At 44.9% G+C, this 20,428-nt stretch overlaps 1 protein-coding gene across 2 annotated transcripts in view; it reads left to right on the top strand.

Moving 5' to 3' along the window:
- Positions 1–20,428, top strand: part of OIT3 (oncoprotein induced transcript 3) — a 62,194-nt gene that overhangs the window by 28,776 nt on the left and 12,990 nt on the right. For both annotated transcript variants that reach the window (XM_081953545.1, XM_081953544.1), the window contains exons 4-7: positions 837–959; positions 2,290–2,412; positions 7,435–7,595; positions 15,876–16,291. In XM_081953545.1, coding sequence (XP_081809671.1) covers positions 837–959; positions 2,290–2,412; positions 7,435–7,595; positions 15,876–16,291 — 823 coding nt within the window. The remainder of the gene's footprint in view (positions 1–836; positions 960–2,289; positions 2,413–7,434; positions 7,596–15,875; positions 16,292–20,428) is intronic.

Raw genomic sequence — 20,428 nt, 5'->3', positions numbered from 1 at the left:
CATGCGCAGGAGGCACACTCACATTTACAAACTGGTAGGGAAAGTAAGTGAATACTACCCCTGCACAGAGCCTATTATACAAGCATTTCTTGAGTCCGGGTCAAGAAAATGCCTCAGAAGAGACTTAGAGCACCTACATTGCTTTCAGTACTGAGGTGGTATTCAGCCAGTTCTGACAGATTCTGGAGAATCGGTAGTGGAAATTTTGAGTTTTCTGGAGAACTGGCAAATAGGCTGGCCCCGCCCACACTGCCTCCCAGCCTCCTAGCTGGTCTTCTTTTGTTGCCCTGAACAGGAGAACGGAGTTGGAAAGCAGGTTAGTGGGGTGGGGAGGGAATGAGGATTTTGCAGTACCCTTCCCCTGCCACACCTACAGGCCATGCCCACAAAGCCACACTATGCCCACAAAGCCACGCCGACAGAACCCATAGTAAAAAATATAGAGTCCCACCACTGTTTCAGTATACTGTAGGTTGAGCAAGAGAATTCCTCTGGGTGGCTTTCAAGCAAGATCTAGCAAGAAGGATCTCAGACATTCAAGTGGGTCTTTTTTCTGTATTCGTGGGCTTAACACAAATGGAGTCATGGGCTTTTTTACTCTTGTGATGCAAAAAATACCACGGTTACACACACAAATCAGGCACATCTAACTTTTGTGGATGAACTACCAAGGATGCTGACAAAGCTCCACCCAACAAATACAGTCCTTTCAAACTGACGACCTAAAAACAGTATTACTGCATATGGCCTCTAGCATACACGTCCTACACTCCAGCCCTTAGCTGCTTTCAGGGTTGCTGCTAAGTTGGAAGTATTTCACTCATGTTTCCTTGTAGATGAAAATGAATGCGAAAGGAATAATGGAGGCTGCAGCGAGTTCTGTATTAACCTAAAGAACTCCTATCGCTGTGAGTGTGGAGTTGGGCGTGTCCTGGGGCCGGATGGAAAGACTTGTGAAGGTAAGGACATGATTTAGAATGACCAGCTGAACTTTTGCGTCTGACTAGCAAGTTGATTTAATTAACGTGCTTTAAGATTCATGAGAGGATAAGCTCTGAAGTGCCAGAACAGACCCTAAAGATCAGTGGTTGTGTTTGAGGGAAGGGAAGGGCAAGAAGAAAGGAAGGGGGGAGGGGAGGGGGGAAGGCAGGGGAAGAGGACAAAAGGGAAGGAAAGGGAAGAGAAGGAGAGAGGGGATGAAAGTAGAAGGGAGGAGAGGAGAGGAGAGGAGCAAGAGGAAGAGAAAAGAGGATAGGATGGGACGGGACTGGACGGGGAGGGGAGGGGAGGGGAGGGGAGGGAGTGGAAGGCAGGGAAAAGGAAGGAAAGGGAACAGAAGAAGCAGAGAGAGGGGATGAAAGTAGAAGGGAGGGGAGGAGAGGAGAGGAGAAAGAGGAAGAGAAAAAAGGATAGGATGGGACGTGGAGGGGAGGGGAGGGGGAGGGGAGGGAGTGGAAGGCAGGGAAAAGGAAGGGAAGGAAAAGGGAAGAAAGGAAACAGAATAAGAGAGAACGGATAAAAGTAGAGGGGAGGGGAGGGGAGAGAGGAAAAGAAAAGAGAAAAGAGAAGGGAGGGAAGGGAAGGGTAGGGGAAGGGAAAGAAAGAGGAGAAGAGAAGAGAAGAGGACACAGCAATATTGTGAATAGCTTTCTCTTTTTTCAGGTTCCATCCAAGAACAGGTATTAGAGTGCCAGTGGGAGGTTTTCTTTAGCGCTGAGACGTGGGTGGGAAAAATTGCATAGACAGATGTACTTCTTCAAGTAACTGGATCTTGTACTGAAAGCCCAGAATTCACAAATAGGGTTGTGCATAGATCCAAAGAGCAGTTTTCTTTGTGGAAGCATCAATTAAGCTGACCTGCTTCCACAAAGTAGACACACACCCGGCTAAGCAGGATCCGTTTCGGGAGCTTATTAGACCTTCTCCTTCTAGTTCCTTCACCCAGTTTATCTTTCTAAGGCTTAATAGGAACAACCCTCAAACAACAGCTGTCTGTTCTCGGTGCTTTCCACAACTCTCATTAATTTCAATACAGAGATTCCTGAAACCTCCACAGATCTTTGCCCAATGCAATTAAGAGGACAATGGAACATTTAGACCGCTTAAATGACTGCGTAATAGAGGAATATAATTCCCCCTCATGTTTTCCTGATCCTCTAGCTCCATTCAATGTGAGCAGAGATTGTAAAATCAATAAAATTTGCAAAATGTGAGCAGAGAAAGGACATGGTTGCAAGGGCACTGCTAGATGGAAAAAAGTTATTTGTCTACTCATTGTTTCTGCCTTAGAAATTGAAGGGTGTCACAACAGCAATGGAGGCTGCAGCCATAGATGCAACATGTTGGAAACCAGTTATCTGTGTGAATGCCCCCGAGGTCTTGTTTTGTCAGAGGACAACCACACCTGCCAAGGTACAAAGGGAAAGGGGGATGTGGCTAGTCTAGAGTAATTTGTTCATTTGTTTATTTGGTAAATGTATATCCTGCTTTTGCTTCAGGGGGTGAAGGCCACAACTATCTTCTGGTGAGCTTCCAGGGTTGAGGTGGCTCCTGAACCTAAAGTTCGGTAGTAATTATCTCTGTGCCCCATCTTATCAGCATGGAAATCAGAGGTAGTATTCAGCAGGTTCTGACCAGTTCTGGAGAACCGGTAGCAGAAATTTTGAGTAGTTCAGAGAACTGGTAAATACCATCTCTGACTGGCCCAGCCCCCATCTATTCTCTGCTTCCTGAGTCCCAGCTAATCAGGAAGGAATGGGGATTTTGCAGTAACCTTCCCCTGCCACGCCCACTAAGCCACGTCCACCAACCACACCATGCCCATCAAGCCACGCCCACATAACCAGAGGAAAACAATTTGAATCCCACTACTGATGGAAATGCATTTTAAAAAGGCTGAATCAGAACATAAATTTAATCTGCAGGTCATCCCCATTATATTTTACCAGCCAGCCCAGAACCTGTAACCTGGTGCCTGCAGAGAGTTTTGATTTGAGTTCCCATCAGTCTTAGACAGTGTGGTCATCAGATAAAGACGATGGGAAGCAACAATCTAAGAGATTTGGCATGCAATGGCTTCCTAAGAATTGTAGAAATGGTTGTCCAGCACACATTTGGAGAGCATTGAAGAAGACTTAAAGGTGATGGATTTATGGACAGCAATAATGTCATATTTTACCACCACCACTTCCATAGGGGTGGTTAATATTAAAGGGCTGGATGCTGCTTTTTCTGGAGGGTATGAGTTGCATATCCACACATATGCACCCAGTCTGATCATGGCAAGAGGACCTGCTAAGCATTGCTCCATTTTCTGACATATGTGGACTGTAATAAAGTAGTAAGCCTTCTCAGAAGCAGCTTCCATTTTATGGAACATCTCCCCCTCCCCCACAAGTTCCCTGTTTTCCCCAAAATAAGACCTCCCCCGATAATAAGCCCAATCAGGCTTTTGAGTGCATGCACTAAAATAAGCCCTCCCAAAAAATATTGCAACACCGCAGCAGCCATGAGGTGACCACGCTCGCCGCCTCCTGCACCTCTAAAATAGTAAGACCTCCCCGAAAATAAGGGCAAGCACTTATTTCAGGGGTCAAAAGAAAATAAGACCCTGTCTTATTTTCTGGGAAACACGGTACATGCAACCTCCATCTTTCTGGCTTTTCATGAATTAATGAACACATTTATCCCAGGGGTACCTTTGGTCCAGCAATCAAAGGAGGCCACTATAGGCATCCCTCCATTAAAAAGGAAGGATATTTAATTGTACAGAGAGCTGCCCTCTTTATTTCTTTTTATCCTTGTACGCCCTCCTACAGATGTCTCTCCAGGGAGTGACCTATTCTAATATGGCTTTTAATTCCAGGAGTTAGTATATGTTTTTTCTGCCCAGGATAATTTTATTTTTCTTTTATTGTACTCCACCAGGAGTCTACTTGGGGCATGAGAGTAGACATCAAAGGGGGGAGAAAAAAAGAGGGAGAGGGAGGGGGGAGAAAGATAGAATTAGAGGGAGAGAGGAGGAGAGAGGAAGAGAGACAGAGAAGGAGAGAGAGAGGAGCGAAGGAGAGAGGGAGAGAGACAGAAGGAGAGAGACAGAAGGAAAGAGAGAAGGACGAAGGAGAGAGAAAGAGAGGGAAGGAGAGGGAGAGAGAGAAGGAGAGAGAGAGAAGGAGAGGGAGAGAGAAGGAGGAGAGTGGGAGAGACAAAGAAGGAAAGAGAGGAGAGAGGGGGAGAGGGAGAAGTAGATGGGGGAGAGAGAAGGAGCGAGGGAGAGAGACAAAGGAGAGAGAGAAGGAGCAAAGGAGAGAGAAAGAGAGGGAAGGAGAGGAGGAGAGAGAAGGAGAGAGAGAGAGAGAAGGAGAGAGTGGGAGAGACAAAGAAGGAAAGAGAGAGGAGAGAGAGAGAAAAGGAGAGAGGGAGAGAGACAAGGGGAGAGGGAGAGGGAAGAAGAGAAGGAGAGAGACAGAGAAGGAGAGAGTGGGAGAGACAAAGAAGGAAAGAGAGAGGAGAGAGGGAGAGGGAGAAGGAGAGAGGGAGAGAGACGGAAGGGGAGAGGGAGAGAGAAGAAGAGAAGGAGAGAGACAGAGGGGGGAGAGAGGAGAGAGGGAGAGAGGAGGAGGAGAGGGAGAGAGAGAGAAGGAAAGAGGGAGAGCGGGGGGAGAGATAGAAGGAGAGAGAGAGAGACAGATGAAGCATATTCATGTAAAACCATGTCCTGCATTCAATTTCCCTCTCCTTTCCCATTGTGATATATTATTCTCCTTGTCTAAGAAGGGAGACATGGACAAGCATTATGGATGTGCAATTTTCTTGGAGTCTTCTTTTCAGAAAAAGAAAGAAAAAACTTTGGCCTGCACAGCTCAAAGGAGCAGTAAAGATTGTTTAATATATATTATAAAATATAAAGGAGCAGTAAAGATTGTTTAATATATATTATAAAATATATTCTTTTGGGAGAAGTTTAGGGAAGCCCCTCCAATCTTTCAGCCTGGTGCTTCTTGCCTTCATGTCTGGCTAAGGTTGGGATGACGGTCTCATCAATTCCATTAGTGTCCGTCTCATGGCAACTGAAGTTGGCATTGCCACTGAACTGCTGCCCCTATGGATGTGTGCTGACTGATGAGCTGGAAGGACAGTGAGATTCATTGGCACTGAAGCAAGCATGGCCTCACTGCATTGAGGAATCTGTCTTTTTTGGGGGGGACGCACCTGCTGGATCTCTGTTCCACCTGGTCCATAAGCTTCAGATTTCCCGCTGAACTATTGATAGGTTCGGCTAGTTGATTTTAGAGTTTCTGAGCCCCAGAAGGCAGTCTGAATTATAGTACAGTTGACAGAGAGTTAGGAGTGGGTGTAAGCAAAGATTTCTGTCAACATTCTGCTTAGGTGGGAGGCAGCAGTCAGGAGGTCAATTTCCTTGGGAATTATAGAAGCTACTGTCCAATACTTCTGGTCCACTACAAAACCACAGAAAGAATAACAGAATAACAGAGTTGGAAGAGACCATAGAGGTCTTCTAATCCAACTCCCTGCCTGTTGTGGCATGCCAGCAGACAGCAGAGCTGGCAGCAGATTCGGACAGTGAGGAGGTTGGGGAGGAACATGGGCCAGTCCTGCAGTCTGGGGAAGGCTCTGATGAGGGCTCTGTGTCAGTGGCAGAGAGGGGGCCAGGGCTGTATGCCAGTTATCAGCTGCCTTCAGAGTCAGACATCAGTGAGGCAGATGAACAGCTGGAGCCTGTTCCCAGTGTGCGCATGCATAGTTGCCAGACGAAGGGAACAGCTAAGGAACAGGGGTCAACTTGGGAGTAAAGCCACAGGTGGGCAATGAATGGCCCCTCCCAGAGGAAATAAAAGAGGAGCGAAAGGGGAGTGGAGTTTGCAGGAGACAATTAGTTCACTTCATTGGTTCATGACTCTCAGAAGCTCCTTGCCAAGTTTTGCAGATATCAGCCTGGCAGCTCTCCGAGCCAGATAAGGTCTGTGACTGTAAATCCTCCCTTGAAAAACTTTGCTGGATGTGAATGAGCAGAATTCACAGGAAATTAATAAAAGGAGTTTTTGTCGGGACCAGGAGTTTGCTTCCTGCTGTTGGGAGGACTCAGTCAGAATACTATCCAAGCAGGAAACCCAAACTGTTTCAAACAAATGGCAATCCAATCTCTTCTTAAAACCCTCCAGTGATGGAGCACCAGCGACCTCTGAAGGGAAGCCTTTCCATTAAGCCCTTCTAAGTATTAGGAAATTTTTCCTTAGTGCTAGGTTGCTTCTCTCCTTGATTAGTTTCCATCCACTGCTTATTCTGACTTCTGGTGTTTTGGAGAATAGGTTGACCCCCTCTTCTATGTGGCAGTCCCTTTGATATTGGAATGTCACCTCTAGTCCTTCTTTTCATTAGAGTAGACATCTGCAAACATCCTTCATATGTTTTAGCTTCCAGTGTCCTAAGAATGGCTTGCCTGAAGCAGCCATGATTTAATTCTTTTGTCATGAGTTAATTGATGATTGAATTAATTCAAAAACTCCCCACCCCCCATTTTTCTGTGGAGAAACATCTGAGCCTCAAACGTTAATGATAAAATTACACTTCTATTAGGATGCAGAACACTGTTCTATCATACCAATAACACAGTGGTGGGTTACGGATTCCGTTCCAACCGGTACGGTTGGAATGGCCCTGGTGCCACCCACATGGACACGCGCAGCACGCACATGCATCGTACTTGCCGGCGACACTTCCGCAAGCCTCCGCGACGCTTCAGCTGCTCGGCGGAGTGTTGCGTAGGCGCCATACGCGCCTTGCGCGGAAGTGCCAAAGACTTAAAGGACAGGTAAGGAGCTCGGGCGGGTGGGCCCTCCGGAGCACCATACCGGAACGGTACCCGGTGCTCCGGGCAGGCTCTGGTACGCCAGTACCGGGGCGTACCTCCTGCAACCCACCAATGCACTAACACTGTAAAAGGGGCAGTAAGCCTTCTTGGTCCTTTGTTGTGTCTTTTAAATTGCTCATCCCAAATACCATTGCTTTCTGTAACAATGACCATCCCACCATTTTATATTCAAGCAATAGCAATCAGACTTATATACCGCTTCCCAGTGCTTTTACAGCCCTCTCTAAGCGGTTTACAGAGTCAGCCTATTGCCCCCAACAATCTGGGTCCTCATTTTACTCACCTGGGAAGGATGGGAGGCTGAGTCAACTGGTGAGAATCAAACTGCTGGCAGTCGGCAGAGTCAGCCTCCAATAGTGCAGTATAACCACTGTGCCACCATGGCAAATCAAAGCATCATTTCCCCAGGCCAGAACCTGGAAACATTTGATTTTAGAAGTGACAGATATTCAGAAAGACTTAATCCTGCTTCTTACAGGGATCTCACTGAAAGGCGGCGTTTTAACTTTTGACTCACTTACTAGCTGTGCTCCTTCTTACAGTTCCGGTGATATGTAAATCTACATCTATAGAAGTGAATATTCCCAAGGATCTCGTTGGGGGAATGGACCTCTCGCTTACCAATGGCTCCTGCAAAGGAGTATCCAATGGCACTCATGTCAACCTCATCTTCTCTCTCAAAACCTGTGGAACAACTATAGATGTATGTATTGATTGTATTATTTGTTTTGGCCTTGCATTCATATCCTATATTTCCTCTTGAGATCTCAAGGTACAGTTCACAGGGAATCTCTCCTCACCTTATGTGCATAATACAGGTAGTCCTTGACTTACAGCAGTCCATTTAGTGACCGTTCATAGTTACAACGGCACTGAAAAATATGACTTATGACCGTTTTTCACAGTTACCACCTTTGCAGCATCCCTAAGATCATGTGATCAAAATTAACATGACAACTGACTCATATTTATGACCGTTGCTGTGTCCCAAAGGTCATGTGATCACCTTTTGTGACCTTCTCACAAGCAAAGTCAATGGGGAAGTCATATTCACTTAACAACCGGGTTACTAACTTATCAACTGCAGTGTTTCATTTAACAACTGTGGCAAGAGAGGTCACAAAATGGGGCAAAACTCACTTAAAAAATATCTCAACAACAGACATGTTGGGCTTACTCGTGGTCATAAGTCGAAGGACTACCTGTATAACCTTTTGAGATAGAGCAACTGAAAGAGCAACTGGGCCAAAGGTGTCTACAGGTAGTCCTCAAATTACGACTACAACTGAGCCCAAAATTTCTATTGCTAAGCAGTTGTTAAGTGAATTTTGCTGCATTGAATGACCTTTCTTTTGCCACAATTGTTAATTGAATCACTGCCCTTGTTAAGTTTGTTGTCAGGCCTGCAGCCATATTCTTCTTGGATCTTTGGCCTGCCACACTTTCTATTATTCTATTATGCCTTTTCTATTGTGAGAAAATAGGAGGGGGGAGTTAGATGCTATGTAGCCAAAACAAAATTCCTCTAGAAAGCCAAGGTCATCCTTTGTCACTGCGCCTCTGCACCTGACTGGAACTGGATGGGTGGAACTGCCAGCATGGCACTGGGAGATTGGACCATGTGACGGACTTGTGGGGGTAAGGGCAAGATCTTGAATTTCAACTGGGTGGGAAAAACCGGGAAGCTTTCAGGTTTTCCCAGATGTGCCAACCTGGCTCTCTTAATAAATTGGAACTTTGAGCAATACTTTGCCTTGGACTCTAATTTACTTTTGGATGCTATTTATTTTTATTTATTTATTTCTTGGATTTCTAGACCACCCCCTCTCCCAAAAAGGGACTCGGGGCGGTGTACAGTCAATGCAGATAAAAATACAATCATAAAACAATTAAATACATTTGGATGGAGGAGATAGGCTGTACAAGAAATAAATATATTCTAAAATCCTAAAAAACATCCCCAATTAAAAACCCAAACCCAATTAAAATAAATCCCCGGGAGGTAAAACTAAGAGAGTGCCAGGCCAGCTGATTGAAATAGGTGAGTCTTTAACTTTTGACGGAAGGAACGGAGGTCGGTGGTGGTTCGAATGTCGGGGGGGAGGTCATTCCAGAGGGTTGGGCCCATCACAGAGAAGGACCTACTCCTAGGGGTCGCCCGCTGACACTGCCTAGCGGACGGCACCAGGAGGAGTCCCTCCCTGTGTGAGCGGATAGGTCGCAGGGACGTGTGTGGTAGGATGCGATCCTGCAGATAACTAGATCCTATGCCATGGAGCGCTTTAAAGATGGTAATCAATACCTTGAAACGCACCCGAAAGGCCACAGGTAGCCAGTGCAGCTCGTGCAAGAGCGGTGTTACGTGGGAGTAACGTGTACTCCCCATGATAACCCGCGCGGCTGCATTCTGAACTAGCTGCAGTCTCCGGATGCGTCCCAAGGGAAGCCCCATGTAGAGGGCATTGCAGTAGTCCAGGCGAGACGTCACCAGCGCATGAGTGACCGTGCGCAGGGCACTCCGGTCCAGTAGGGGGCGCAATTGGTGCACCAGGCGAACCTGGTGGAACGCCCCCCTTGCCACGGCTGCCACATGGTCCTCCATTGACAGCTGGGCATCAAGGAGGACGCCCAAATTGCGCACCCGCTCCACAGGGGACAGTTGTTCGCCCCCTATGGCCAGCGATAGTGTCAGCTGGCTGAACCGAGGTGCCGGTACCCACAGCCACTCGGTCTTGGAGGGGTTGAGTTTGAGTCTGTTGTCCCCCATCCAGACCCCGACGGCTTCCAAACACCGGGACATCACTTCAACAGCCTCGTTGGGGTGGTTTGGGGTTGAAATGTACAGCTGAGTGTCATCAGCGTACAGGTGGTACTCAACCCCAAAGCCACGGATGATCTCACCCAGCGGCTTCACATATGCGTTGAACAGGAGAGGCGAGAGGACCGACCCCTGCGGCACCCCACAAGTGAGTGGCCTCAGGGACGACCTCTGCCCCCCTGTCAACACACATTGCTTCCGGTCGGAGAGGTAGGAGCCGAACCACCGCAAAACGGTGCCTCCGACTCCCATCCCCTCCAACCGGCGCAATAGGATACCATGGTCGATGGTATCAAAAGCCGCCGAGAGGTCTAATAGGACCAGGATAGAGGAACAACCCCTATCTCTGGCCCTCCAGAGATCATCAACCAACGCGACCAAGGCTGTCTCAGTGCTGTGCCCGGGTCGGAAGCCGGACTGGCGTGGGTCTAGATAGTCGGATTCGTCCAGGTGTCGTGGAAACTGCTGCGCCACCACATTCTCAACAACCTTCGCCAAGAAGGGGAGGTTGGAGACTGGACGGTAATTAGCTAGCTCCATTGGGTCGAGCGAAGGTCTCTTGAGCAAGGGTCTCACCACCGCCTCTTTCAAGGCGGTTGGTAAGTAATCCTCACCCAATGAGGCGTTCACCATGCCCAGAAGCCAGCCTCGTGTCACCTCCCAGGCTGCCAGTACCAGCCAGGAGGGGCACGGGTCCATTGAACATGTGGTGGGTCGCAGCCGTCCACGCAACCTGTCCAAATCCTCGGGGGCAACAGAGTCAAACTCCTCCCAGAATGGTCTCTCAAGACTCGCTGTTGACGGCTCGTCTGGTCCACTGACAGAGGTCCATCCGCTCTGGATCTGATCGATTTTGTCCTGAAGATATTCCCCAAACTCCTCTGCTCTTCCCTGTAAGGGTGTCTCCCGCGTCCCCTGCGATAAAAGGGAGCGGGTCACCCGAAACAGGGCAGCAGGGCGGTTATCCGCGGACGCAATAAGGGCAGCACAATGTCTACGCTTGGCCGCTCTTATTGCCACAAGGTAAGTCCGCAAATAGGCTCTTACCTGTGTTCGGTCAGATTCGGAGCGTGAGGACCTCCACCTGCTCTCTAGACGTCTCCTGTGGCGCTTCATCACCCTTAGCTCCTCAGTAAACCAAGGAGCCCGGGTGGGTCGATGCCGCAGGAGAGGTCGCAAAGGCGCAACCCGGTCCAAGGCCCCAGTCGTCGCCCTATTCCAGGCGGTCACTAGGTCCTCGGAGCGGGAGCGGGACAAGGCTACAGGTATTGGCCCAAGCTCCGTCTGGAATCTATCCGATTCCATCAGGTGCCTGGGGCGGTACCAGCTTGTAGAGTCTGGTTCCGCCTCCTCGCGGTGGGGGATAGCGCCAGGGAAGTCCAGCCGGAGGGATGAGTGGTCTGACCATGACAGGGGCGTGATGACTAAGTCCCCTATTCCCAGATCACTCGTCCACTGTTCAGATACAAAAATGAGGTCCAGTGTGTGGCCCCCTTTGTGAGTGGGGCCCTGCACTAATTGGGTCAGGTCCATGGCCGTCATGGAAGCCATGAACTCCCGAGCCACCTCGGAAGCCGCTCCCGTTGACGGCAAGTTGAAGTCCCCCATGACCAAAAGTCTGGGAGTCTCAACTGCCGTCGCTGAGATTAGCTCGAGGAGCTCGGGCAGGGCTGCTGATGCATAGCGAGGAGCCAAGTATACAATCAGCAAGCCCCACTGCCTCCCTGGGCCCCAGGTCACACCGAGGGACTCACACCCGGGTATCTGAGGGACAGTGAACTCCCTCGGCTCTAAACATTCCCGCATAACCACCGCCACCCCACCACCCTTACCCAGGGCCCGGGGCTGATGGAATGCCCGGAAACCTGGTGGGCACATTTCCACGATTTGGAACCCTGATATTAGTAACATGGTTGTTAAGTCAATCTGGCTTCCCTATTGACTTTGCTAGTTAGAAGGTTGGAAAAGGGGATTGCATGACTTTGGGACACTTGATCACATGACCGTAGGAATGCTGCAATGGTCATAAGTGTGAAAAATGTCCATAAGTCACTTTTTAAAGTGGCGTTCAGTCATTAAATGAACTATTGTAATTTGAGGACATGAAGAATCAGCTTGGCTCTCTGAACCTCAACTCGGCCATTATCCTTTATTCCTTCGTTATTAAATTTTTCACAGTGGCTTTAGCATACTTCAACAAATGGACACATCTCTGACACTGGAGGTGCAGACCTGAGTAACTGCTCGATATATAGATTGCCTAGCAACTGTGTGGAGCAAAAAATATTTCCCTACCTTTTGCTTTCGACCTGCTTCTCTGCCACTGTCCAAAGGCTGCTGTCGTTTTTTAAAAATCTGTAGATCAGTAGAACAGACTTAGAGGGTTGTTTACGCCAATTCCACTGTGCAGTGGTGGGTTCCAGAAGCCGCTACAGCCGATTCGCTCAGGGACGCACCCCGCACATGCTTGATACGCGCTGTGCATGCATGCACAATACAACGAAAATTGCTCTGCGCCTGCTCAGAAGCCAAAACAAGATGGCGGCGCCTACCAGTTTGGGGGCATGACAGGCCTGGGTCACTACCAGTTCCAGCAACCCACATTGCCAAGCTACTACAGATTTGGCCGAACCAGACCAAACCGTTAGGAACTCACCACTGCCACTGTGAGACCTTCCTAAAGAATCCTAGAAAAGGACACATTTCTCCAAGCTTTTGAATGCTTGATCCCTTGTGGCATCCAGGAGAGACTCCTGAATAGGAGAAAATACAGAAATAATGACTGCTGCTGTTATGATTCATCTTAAAATATCCGGGCAAAATATCCGTGCCTGAAGTAGCATCTCCTATTCCACATCATTCACCTTTTTTTTCAAAAAACAGGTAGTCCTCGACTTACAACACAATAGAAACCCAAAATTTATCTTGCTATGTGAGACATTTGTTAAGTGAGTTTTGGCCCTTTTTATGACCTTCCTTGCCACAGTTAAATTAATCGCTGCACTTGCTAAATTAGTAAGTGCAGAGAAGAGCAACCAGGATGTTTCGGGGACTGGAGCAGTAGTGGGATTAAAAAAAAATTGCTACTGGTTCTGTGGGCGTGGTTTGGTGGGCGTGGCATGGCTTGGTGGACATGGCAGGGGAAGGATACTGTAAAATTTCAATTCCCACCCCACTCCAGGGGAAGATTACTGCAAAATCCCCATTCCCTCCCAATCAGATGGGACTCGGGAGGCAGAAAATAGATGGGGACAGGGCCAGTAAGAGATGGCATTTACCAGTTCTCCCAACTACTAAAAATTTCCCCTACCGGTTCTCCAGAACTGGTCAAAATCTGCTGAGTAGCCACCTCTGAATTGAACCCAAAATTTATCTTGCTCTAAGCAAGACATTTGCCCCTTTTTACGACCTTCCTTGCCACAGTTGTTAAACAAATTGCTGCACTTGTTAAGTTAGCAAGTTAAAAGTGCAGAGAAGAGCAACTAAGATGATTAGGCGAGTGGAGGCTAAAAGATACAATGAATGGTTGCAAGTACTCAGCATGGCTAGCCTAGTGAAGAGAAGGACCAGGGGAGACATGATAGCAGTGTTCCAATTTTGAGGGGCTGACACAGAGAGGAAGGGGTCAATCTATTTTCCAAAGCACCAGACAAGGAATAATGGATGGAAACTGATCAAGGAGAGATTCAACTCAGAAATAAGTAGAAATTTTCTGACAGTGAGAACAATTGATCAGTGGAACAGAAGTTGCCTTCAAAAGTTGTGGGAGCTTCATCAGTGGAAACGTTCAAGAAGAAACTGGACTGCCATCTGTCAGAAGTGGTGTAAGGTCTCCTGCTTGGGCAGACAGCTGAACTAGAAGACTTCCAACTCTATTAATCTGTTAAACCTGTTTGTAACATGGTCATTAAGTGCATCTCACTTTCCCATTGCTTGTCAGAAGGTCGCAAAAGGGGATCATGTGACCCTGGGACACTGCAACCGTCATAAATATAAACCAGTTGCCAAGCTTCTGAATTTTGATCGCATGACCATGGGGAAGCTGCACCGGTCATAAGTGTGGAAAATGGTCATAAGTCACATTTTCAGTGCCGTTATACCTTTGAATGGTCACTAGATGAATGATTGTAAGTCAAGGACTACTGTATGTATGTGTACACACACACACACACACACACACACACACAGACACACGTTTTGGAATTGAAATCCACACAGCTTTAAGTTGCCAAATTTGAAAAAGACTATTCTAAAGGAGAGAGTGCGAGTTAACTTATCTATCCCCTATCAGGTCCCACAGTGGTATCAGTCATTTGGTGATATGCAATTAGAAACAAATTTAATGGCACCAAGAAGGGGTCTTTTCTTTTATTATTGTAGGCTGGCATATTCATTATGCTTTGCCTTTTGCCTTTCTTGACAAAATTTGCAATCGGTTTTTGTAACTTGCTAAAATTTGACTTTTGTGCTAGGTTATGGCATAATCCTGTTAGCCCAAGCAGAATACCCATTCCTCTACAGAAGGACATTTTTAATTAACTGTAAAACGGTTTTAATGAAAACAATAAATACTGGAATATTTTGCTTTTCTAAGAAGTCATTGTTTAAGCAAAATTTTTACGATCTATGGCCGCTATTCATTTCCCTTATTCTTCTAATGTGTTTTGTTTGTTGTGGTAGATGATAATATAACCAGCCCTGCTCATTAACCCTGGAAACCTTATTAGTCATGCATAGCTTATTAGCAGAGACTCCATATGGCTCTTCTAATACGTGGGCTAGAAATGTATTCTTAAAAGAGATAAATATAAAAAAAAATACAATCCCAGATGTTTCTGGTTCTTGAGTTCCCTTTTTGGCTAGTTGTTGTTGTTGTTGTTATTAATCATCGCACAGTCAGCCAGATGTTCAGTCTGGATTTGGCATTTTTGTCTACCTATTGAGTCCTTACCAAGGGCCTGGGTAGGCACATCTGGATCAAGGGTGGGTTCCGGATTTTTTTACCACCGGTTCGCTCAGGGATGCGCACTCTCAATGCACGCTACATGCGCATGCACAGAAGTAAGAAAATTGCTTCTGTGCATGCGCAGAAACAAAAAACAAGATGGCGGCACCTATTGCACCACCAATATAACCAGTTCGGTCAAGTGTCTGGCCTTGTTCCTATTTACTTGGCCAAACCAGTCTGAACCAGTAGAAACCAACCACTGATCTGGATGTTTGATGGTGTTACAGATATTGTTGCAGGATGGAAGCAGTTCCAAGTAAAGCTGCCTTCTGCAATTGACTGATGGCAAATGTCAATGCCTATGGTGCTCAAGTGGTGCTCCAGTTGCTTTGGGACTGCACCCAAGGTGCCTCTTACTATTGGTACTACCCTTGCTTGCCTTTGGCATAGTCGTTCTATTTCTATTTGTATGTCTTTGTATTTTGCTATCTTCTCCAGTTTTTTCTCTTGTATTCTGCTGTCTCCAGGCACTGCCACATCCACTATCCAGACTTTTTTGTCTTTCTAATAGACAGCTGTTAAGTCCTGGGTGTTGTTGTTATTATTGTTGCTGTTGCTGTTATTTACTTTATTCATTAAACATGAAACTCAGCCAACTGAACATTCAAAAATGCATTACAAATATTAGTGACTGGTGCTAATGGTTGATACGGTTTGCTGCCAGCGTCCTAGGTATCAACCAAGTACCTTCTTAAAATATAAGATGTTTCTAGTAGCGCAGTTTTTTGCAGTTCCGCTGGTGTTATTGCAGGAAGCTGTAATTTATTGATGTATCTTGTAAAATTCTTGGACATGGTGCTAAGTGCCCCAATGACAATGGGTATCACTGTTACATGCTTCATCCTTAACCGTGTAGTTTCGATGGCCAGGTCGCAATATTTCATGATTTTTTCTAGTTCTTTTTCTTTGACTCTAGCATCTCCAGGAACAGCGATATCAATAAACTGTATTTTTATTATTATTATTATTATTATTATTATTAGTAGTAGTAGTAGTAGTAGTAGTAGTAGTAGTAATATTAATAGTATCATTAGTAGTAGTATTCTTGCAGATGATCACCTAGTCCAGGTAATAATGAATAATGTTGTTCCTGACATATTCTTTTATTCATGTGGTCCACCTCACTTTACCATACCATCTTTGCCCTCTGTCTTCAGGTAGTCAATGATAAAATAATTGCCACCAATATGGTCACTGGCTTGCCAAAGCAAACACCCGGCAGTAATGGGGACATCATTGTTCGCACAGGAAAGCTACTGATCCCTGTGACTTGTGAATTTCCTCGCCACTACACCATCTCAGAAGGCTATATCCCCAATGTGAAGAATTTGCCCCTGGAAATTATGGGGCACAATCAAGGCGTCTTCCCTTTCACCCTTGAGATATTCAAAGACAAAGATTTTGAAGAGTCCTATCGGGATTCCCTTCCCACTCTTAAACTCCGAGACTCTCTGTATTTTGGGATTGAGCCCTTGGTGCACGTCAACGGTCTGGAGACATTGGTGGAGAGTTGCTTTGCTACTCCTACATCCAAAACAGACGAGATCCTGAAGTACCATTTAATCCGAGATGGGTAAGCCTTTACTACTTTCGACTTTGATCTGAGATTTAAAACTTTGATTATTTAGTCATCTTTGTTTGAGGAAATCAAATCTTTCCTAAGACTGTCAGCATGCCTTTTGGCCAGGAGAGAAATTAGAACAACGGCCAGCGGTCATGATTATGCAGGCAAAACTATCCACTCCATAAAAAGAAAGTATAGATGAAATGTATTTATTTGTGGTGGCTAAGACGCTGAGCTTGTCGATCAGAAAAGTCAACAGTTCGGCGGTTGAAATCCCTACCGCTACGTAACTGAGTGAGCTCCTGTTACTTGTCCCAGCTTCTGCCAACCTCGCAGTTCGAAAGCATGTAAAAATGCAAGTAGAAAAATAGGAACCCCCTTTGGTGGGAAGGCAACAGCATTCTGTGCACCTTTGGCATTTAGTCATGCCAGCCACATGACCACGGAGACGACTTCGGACAGCGCTGGCTCCTTAGCTTAGAAACAGAGATGAGCACCGCCCATCGGGACCAACTAGCCCATATGTGCGAGGGGAACCTTTACCATTACCTATTTATTTGTATCCCACCTTTATTATTTTTATAAATAACTTAAGGCAGCAAATATATCCGACACATCTTCCCCCTGCTATTTACCCCACAACAACAATCCTGGGAAGTGAGTTGGGCAAGAAGTAAGTGGCTCTAAGTCACTCAGCTGACTTTGATGGAAAAGCCAGGACTTGAACACATAGCTTTCCATTTTCTAGCCTGGCGCCTTAACCACTAGACCAAACTGACTCTCATTTACAATTAAAATTAAAATACTGTTCAGCAGAGAAACTTTCCTTTCTCATGACAATGCTTGAACTTGGTGGCCATAATTAAAGACATTTACCCTTTTTATATAGCGCAGCTGTTAACCCATCATTAGAGCATATTTAACATTAATGAGCAGAATAATCTTTTATGGCTGTTTCAGGCCTCAAACCGAGCCCAGTCTTTTCTTTTGCGAAGAATTCATGTTTTGTATGAGAATTATATTTACAATTATTATACATAAGCATTGACTCTTGGTTTCTATCCATTTTTAATGTATTGGTTGCACACTCAGCCAGATTTTTATCTAGATATTGAGTCCTTCCCAAAGACCTGGGATAGGCAGATGGTTGTGGTGGTATTAGAGGTATCGTTGCAGGATATAAGGTGTTCCAAGCAGAGCTATCTTTTGCAATTGACTGATTTTGTCAATGCCGATTGTATTCAAGTGGTGCTCCAGTTGTTTTGGGATTGTAGCCAAGGTACCTATTATTATTGGTACTATCTTGGTTTTCTTTTGCCACAGTAATTCAACTTCTGTTTTTAGGTCAAATAGAAATCTCAAATCATGTTGTAATCGTCTCCTGTTCTTTTCTTTCTATTTTGCTGTCTCCAGGTATTATAGTATCCACTAGCCAGTCTTTTTTGACTTTGTTATTAACAATTGTTATTTTAATATTATATTTTATCCCATCTTTATATATGTGTCTATGAATGTGTGTGAATACATTCTATATATAACTCAAGGCAAGCATTTTTATCCAAATTATTTTTTATTAGATAAGTAAGGATTTATATTATAAACCTTAAGTTGTATAGTAAAATTAGATGTATATGATGAGCTATCTATTATATCACCCTATATGAAATTTGATTCAAGTCTTGTTATCCCTGTGGTTAGGTAGCCCAAATCAACATGACTATGAACAAGAGAGAGAGAGGGATTGGCCAAGAGATTTGTAGACTGACTCTTGAGAACGGACACACAGAAATGGCAAAATATCTCAAATAAATCACAAACTAGTGCAGGGGTAGAGAATTGGAGCAATAGAGAGGAAAATATGACACAACCAGGTGGCTAGAGGAAAAGATGATTAGGAAACACAAGCTAGTAAAACTTATATTTTTTTGAAGTATGAAGAAGGACATATCAGAAACATGAGAAGAAGTATGTTGGTCTGACCTTATATCTAACATGAAGTGGCCACATGCCCCCTAATCTTCTTGGTGATGACCAGAGAGATCATGAAAGATCAGAGTTGATTGAAAGAAGTACAAACTCAATGCAACTGGGAGCCTTAATAAGCTACCATGTAAATATCTGTGTTCAACTGGAATGAATAGAAGTTTCCCAAATTGGTTAAATTTATGGTTTAGTCTCAAGTTATAAATGGACTCAAACAGATTAGGGAGGTGTTGTGTATAAGCAATAACAAATTCACAATATCTCTGACTTTTGTCAAATGAATTGTTCCTGGACTAGTTAACAGACCACCAGTTTCAGAATATTGAAACTAATCACAGCTTGGCTCAAGAACTGTAGAATAATTCTTGATTTCTTTATCATTTTCATTCGTTTGTTCCATGTTTCAGGATGCTCAAAATTCAGATTCCAAGTATTTGTATGCCCAGCTGAACATCAATGTTCACAAATAATAAAATGACGGCAAGCGCAAATAAAAAACCCCAAAGCAACAACAACAAGAAATGGCAGTCTTGAGCCATTCATCATTGCAAGTTAACTATAATGTTTAGGCAAGTCTAAGGGTATAGTGTTCCTTTAGAGAAATGAGAGATTAAATGAATAGTTGGGGGGTCTCTTAAAATATAAATCCTGTAAGCAGATGGAAGGATTAGGGGAAAGGATTTACTCATTACACTAAACCACATTTAAGATTGATGGGCTGGAAATTATTATCCTAACATGTACTGCATAAAGGCTAACGTTTGGGGACAACCCAAACAAACCACAAAACTTGTTGCAAAAGAAGTGTGGTTAATGATTCCTCCTTTGAAACTCAATCAGACCTGCCTCAGCTTGAACCTCTAAGTAAAAATGATCCTTGACTGCATTGGTGAGAAAGGTGTAGTTTACTAGAGGTCAAGTGAATTACAGTAATGCAAAGCCTGAACTGAAAATTGCGTGCCAAAATCCGCAAGTCTAACTTTTCCTTCCCTTATGTGTCTCCCAATGCTGGAACCCCTATGTCCAATCAAATTCAAAGAAAATGTTTTTCGAATGGTCACTTCACATGTAAGTTGGCATGCAACTGTGTTCCGTTCCTGGCCAGTTGACCTTGAAGTCGCATCTCAGGGAGATACAGTGAAATTTTCACTTTCCTTGAAACCTTCTCCCTCCCTCCCATCCAACCCCAATCCCCCCCCCACTCCTGTAGAGTCCATGGCAGATTGTCGCCAAGCAAGAATAAAACACAAGCGTGAGGTGGCAGCTGACACCCACCTTGGAAACTAGGAGTACAGTACACTTACTATGTAATGGGAGCTAACTCAAATTCCATGCAATAATTGTTTTCTCTACTGTTGATATTCATTCAGAAAACACCTTTGTGTTAAAGGAGGACCACGCACAGGAATGCCATGGAGCCAGTTCTTACCTGCATTCTTAACTATGGAAAGTTGCATCTCCTTGCCTATGGCACCTATGATTGTAAACTGTGGCAATTCTGCAGAAGGCTTTTGATGAAGAAAGATACCCAAGTGAAGCACAATAAAAAAAGATTTCCCAATTGTGTTCTTAAAAAGCGAAGTTGCCTGCCATTAAGGACATACTGTATCTTTTACTAGACCAGGCTATTTTAATAGCAAGGGGAAAATATGACATTTTTAAAACACAATGGAATGGGTGGGTTGTGCCTCTAAAAGTCTTGTAACACTATACATATTAGCCAATTTCTTATGCCATAAACTTGAATGGACTATATTCCAGCAATAGTTGTTGGAAATACAGAAACTACAGTTGCTGTATTTCCAGCAAATACAGTTCCTAAAATACAAAGGGTTTTATTCCCCAGAATAAACTGTTAATGTCATTCTCATTCTGAATATCTAGTACATGGTTCTATTTTTTTTAAAAAAATAACAAAATAAAGTACCCTTTTAAATCAATGTAGAGTGATCATGTTCTTCAAAGAAGGTCTTAGGTAGCATCTGGTGTTTATCCAGCCTCTTAATTTATATTGGTGCTGTTGATTTCTGATGTAGTTCATACATTTATAAGTTCCCCTAGGGATCATCTTTGTACCTGTTATTTATGAAACAATTTTACATGTATTATCCCTAAGCTCATACTGTAAATTAACATTTTCATTTGTGAATGACAGTGTCAACT

This window comes from Natrix helvetica, assembly GCF_964273705.1.
Source record: "Natrix helvetica genome assembly, chromosome: 5".
Taxonomy (NCBI): domain Eukaryota; kingdom Metazoa; phylum Chordata; class Lepidosauria; order Squamata; family Natricidae; genus Natrix; species Natrix helvetica.
Note: the sequence above shows the minus strand (reverse complement) of the source record. Positions and strands in the feature narration are given on the sequence as shown.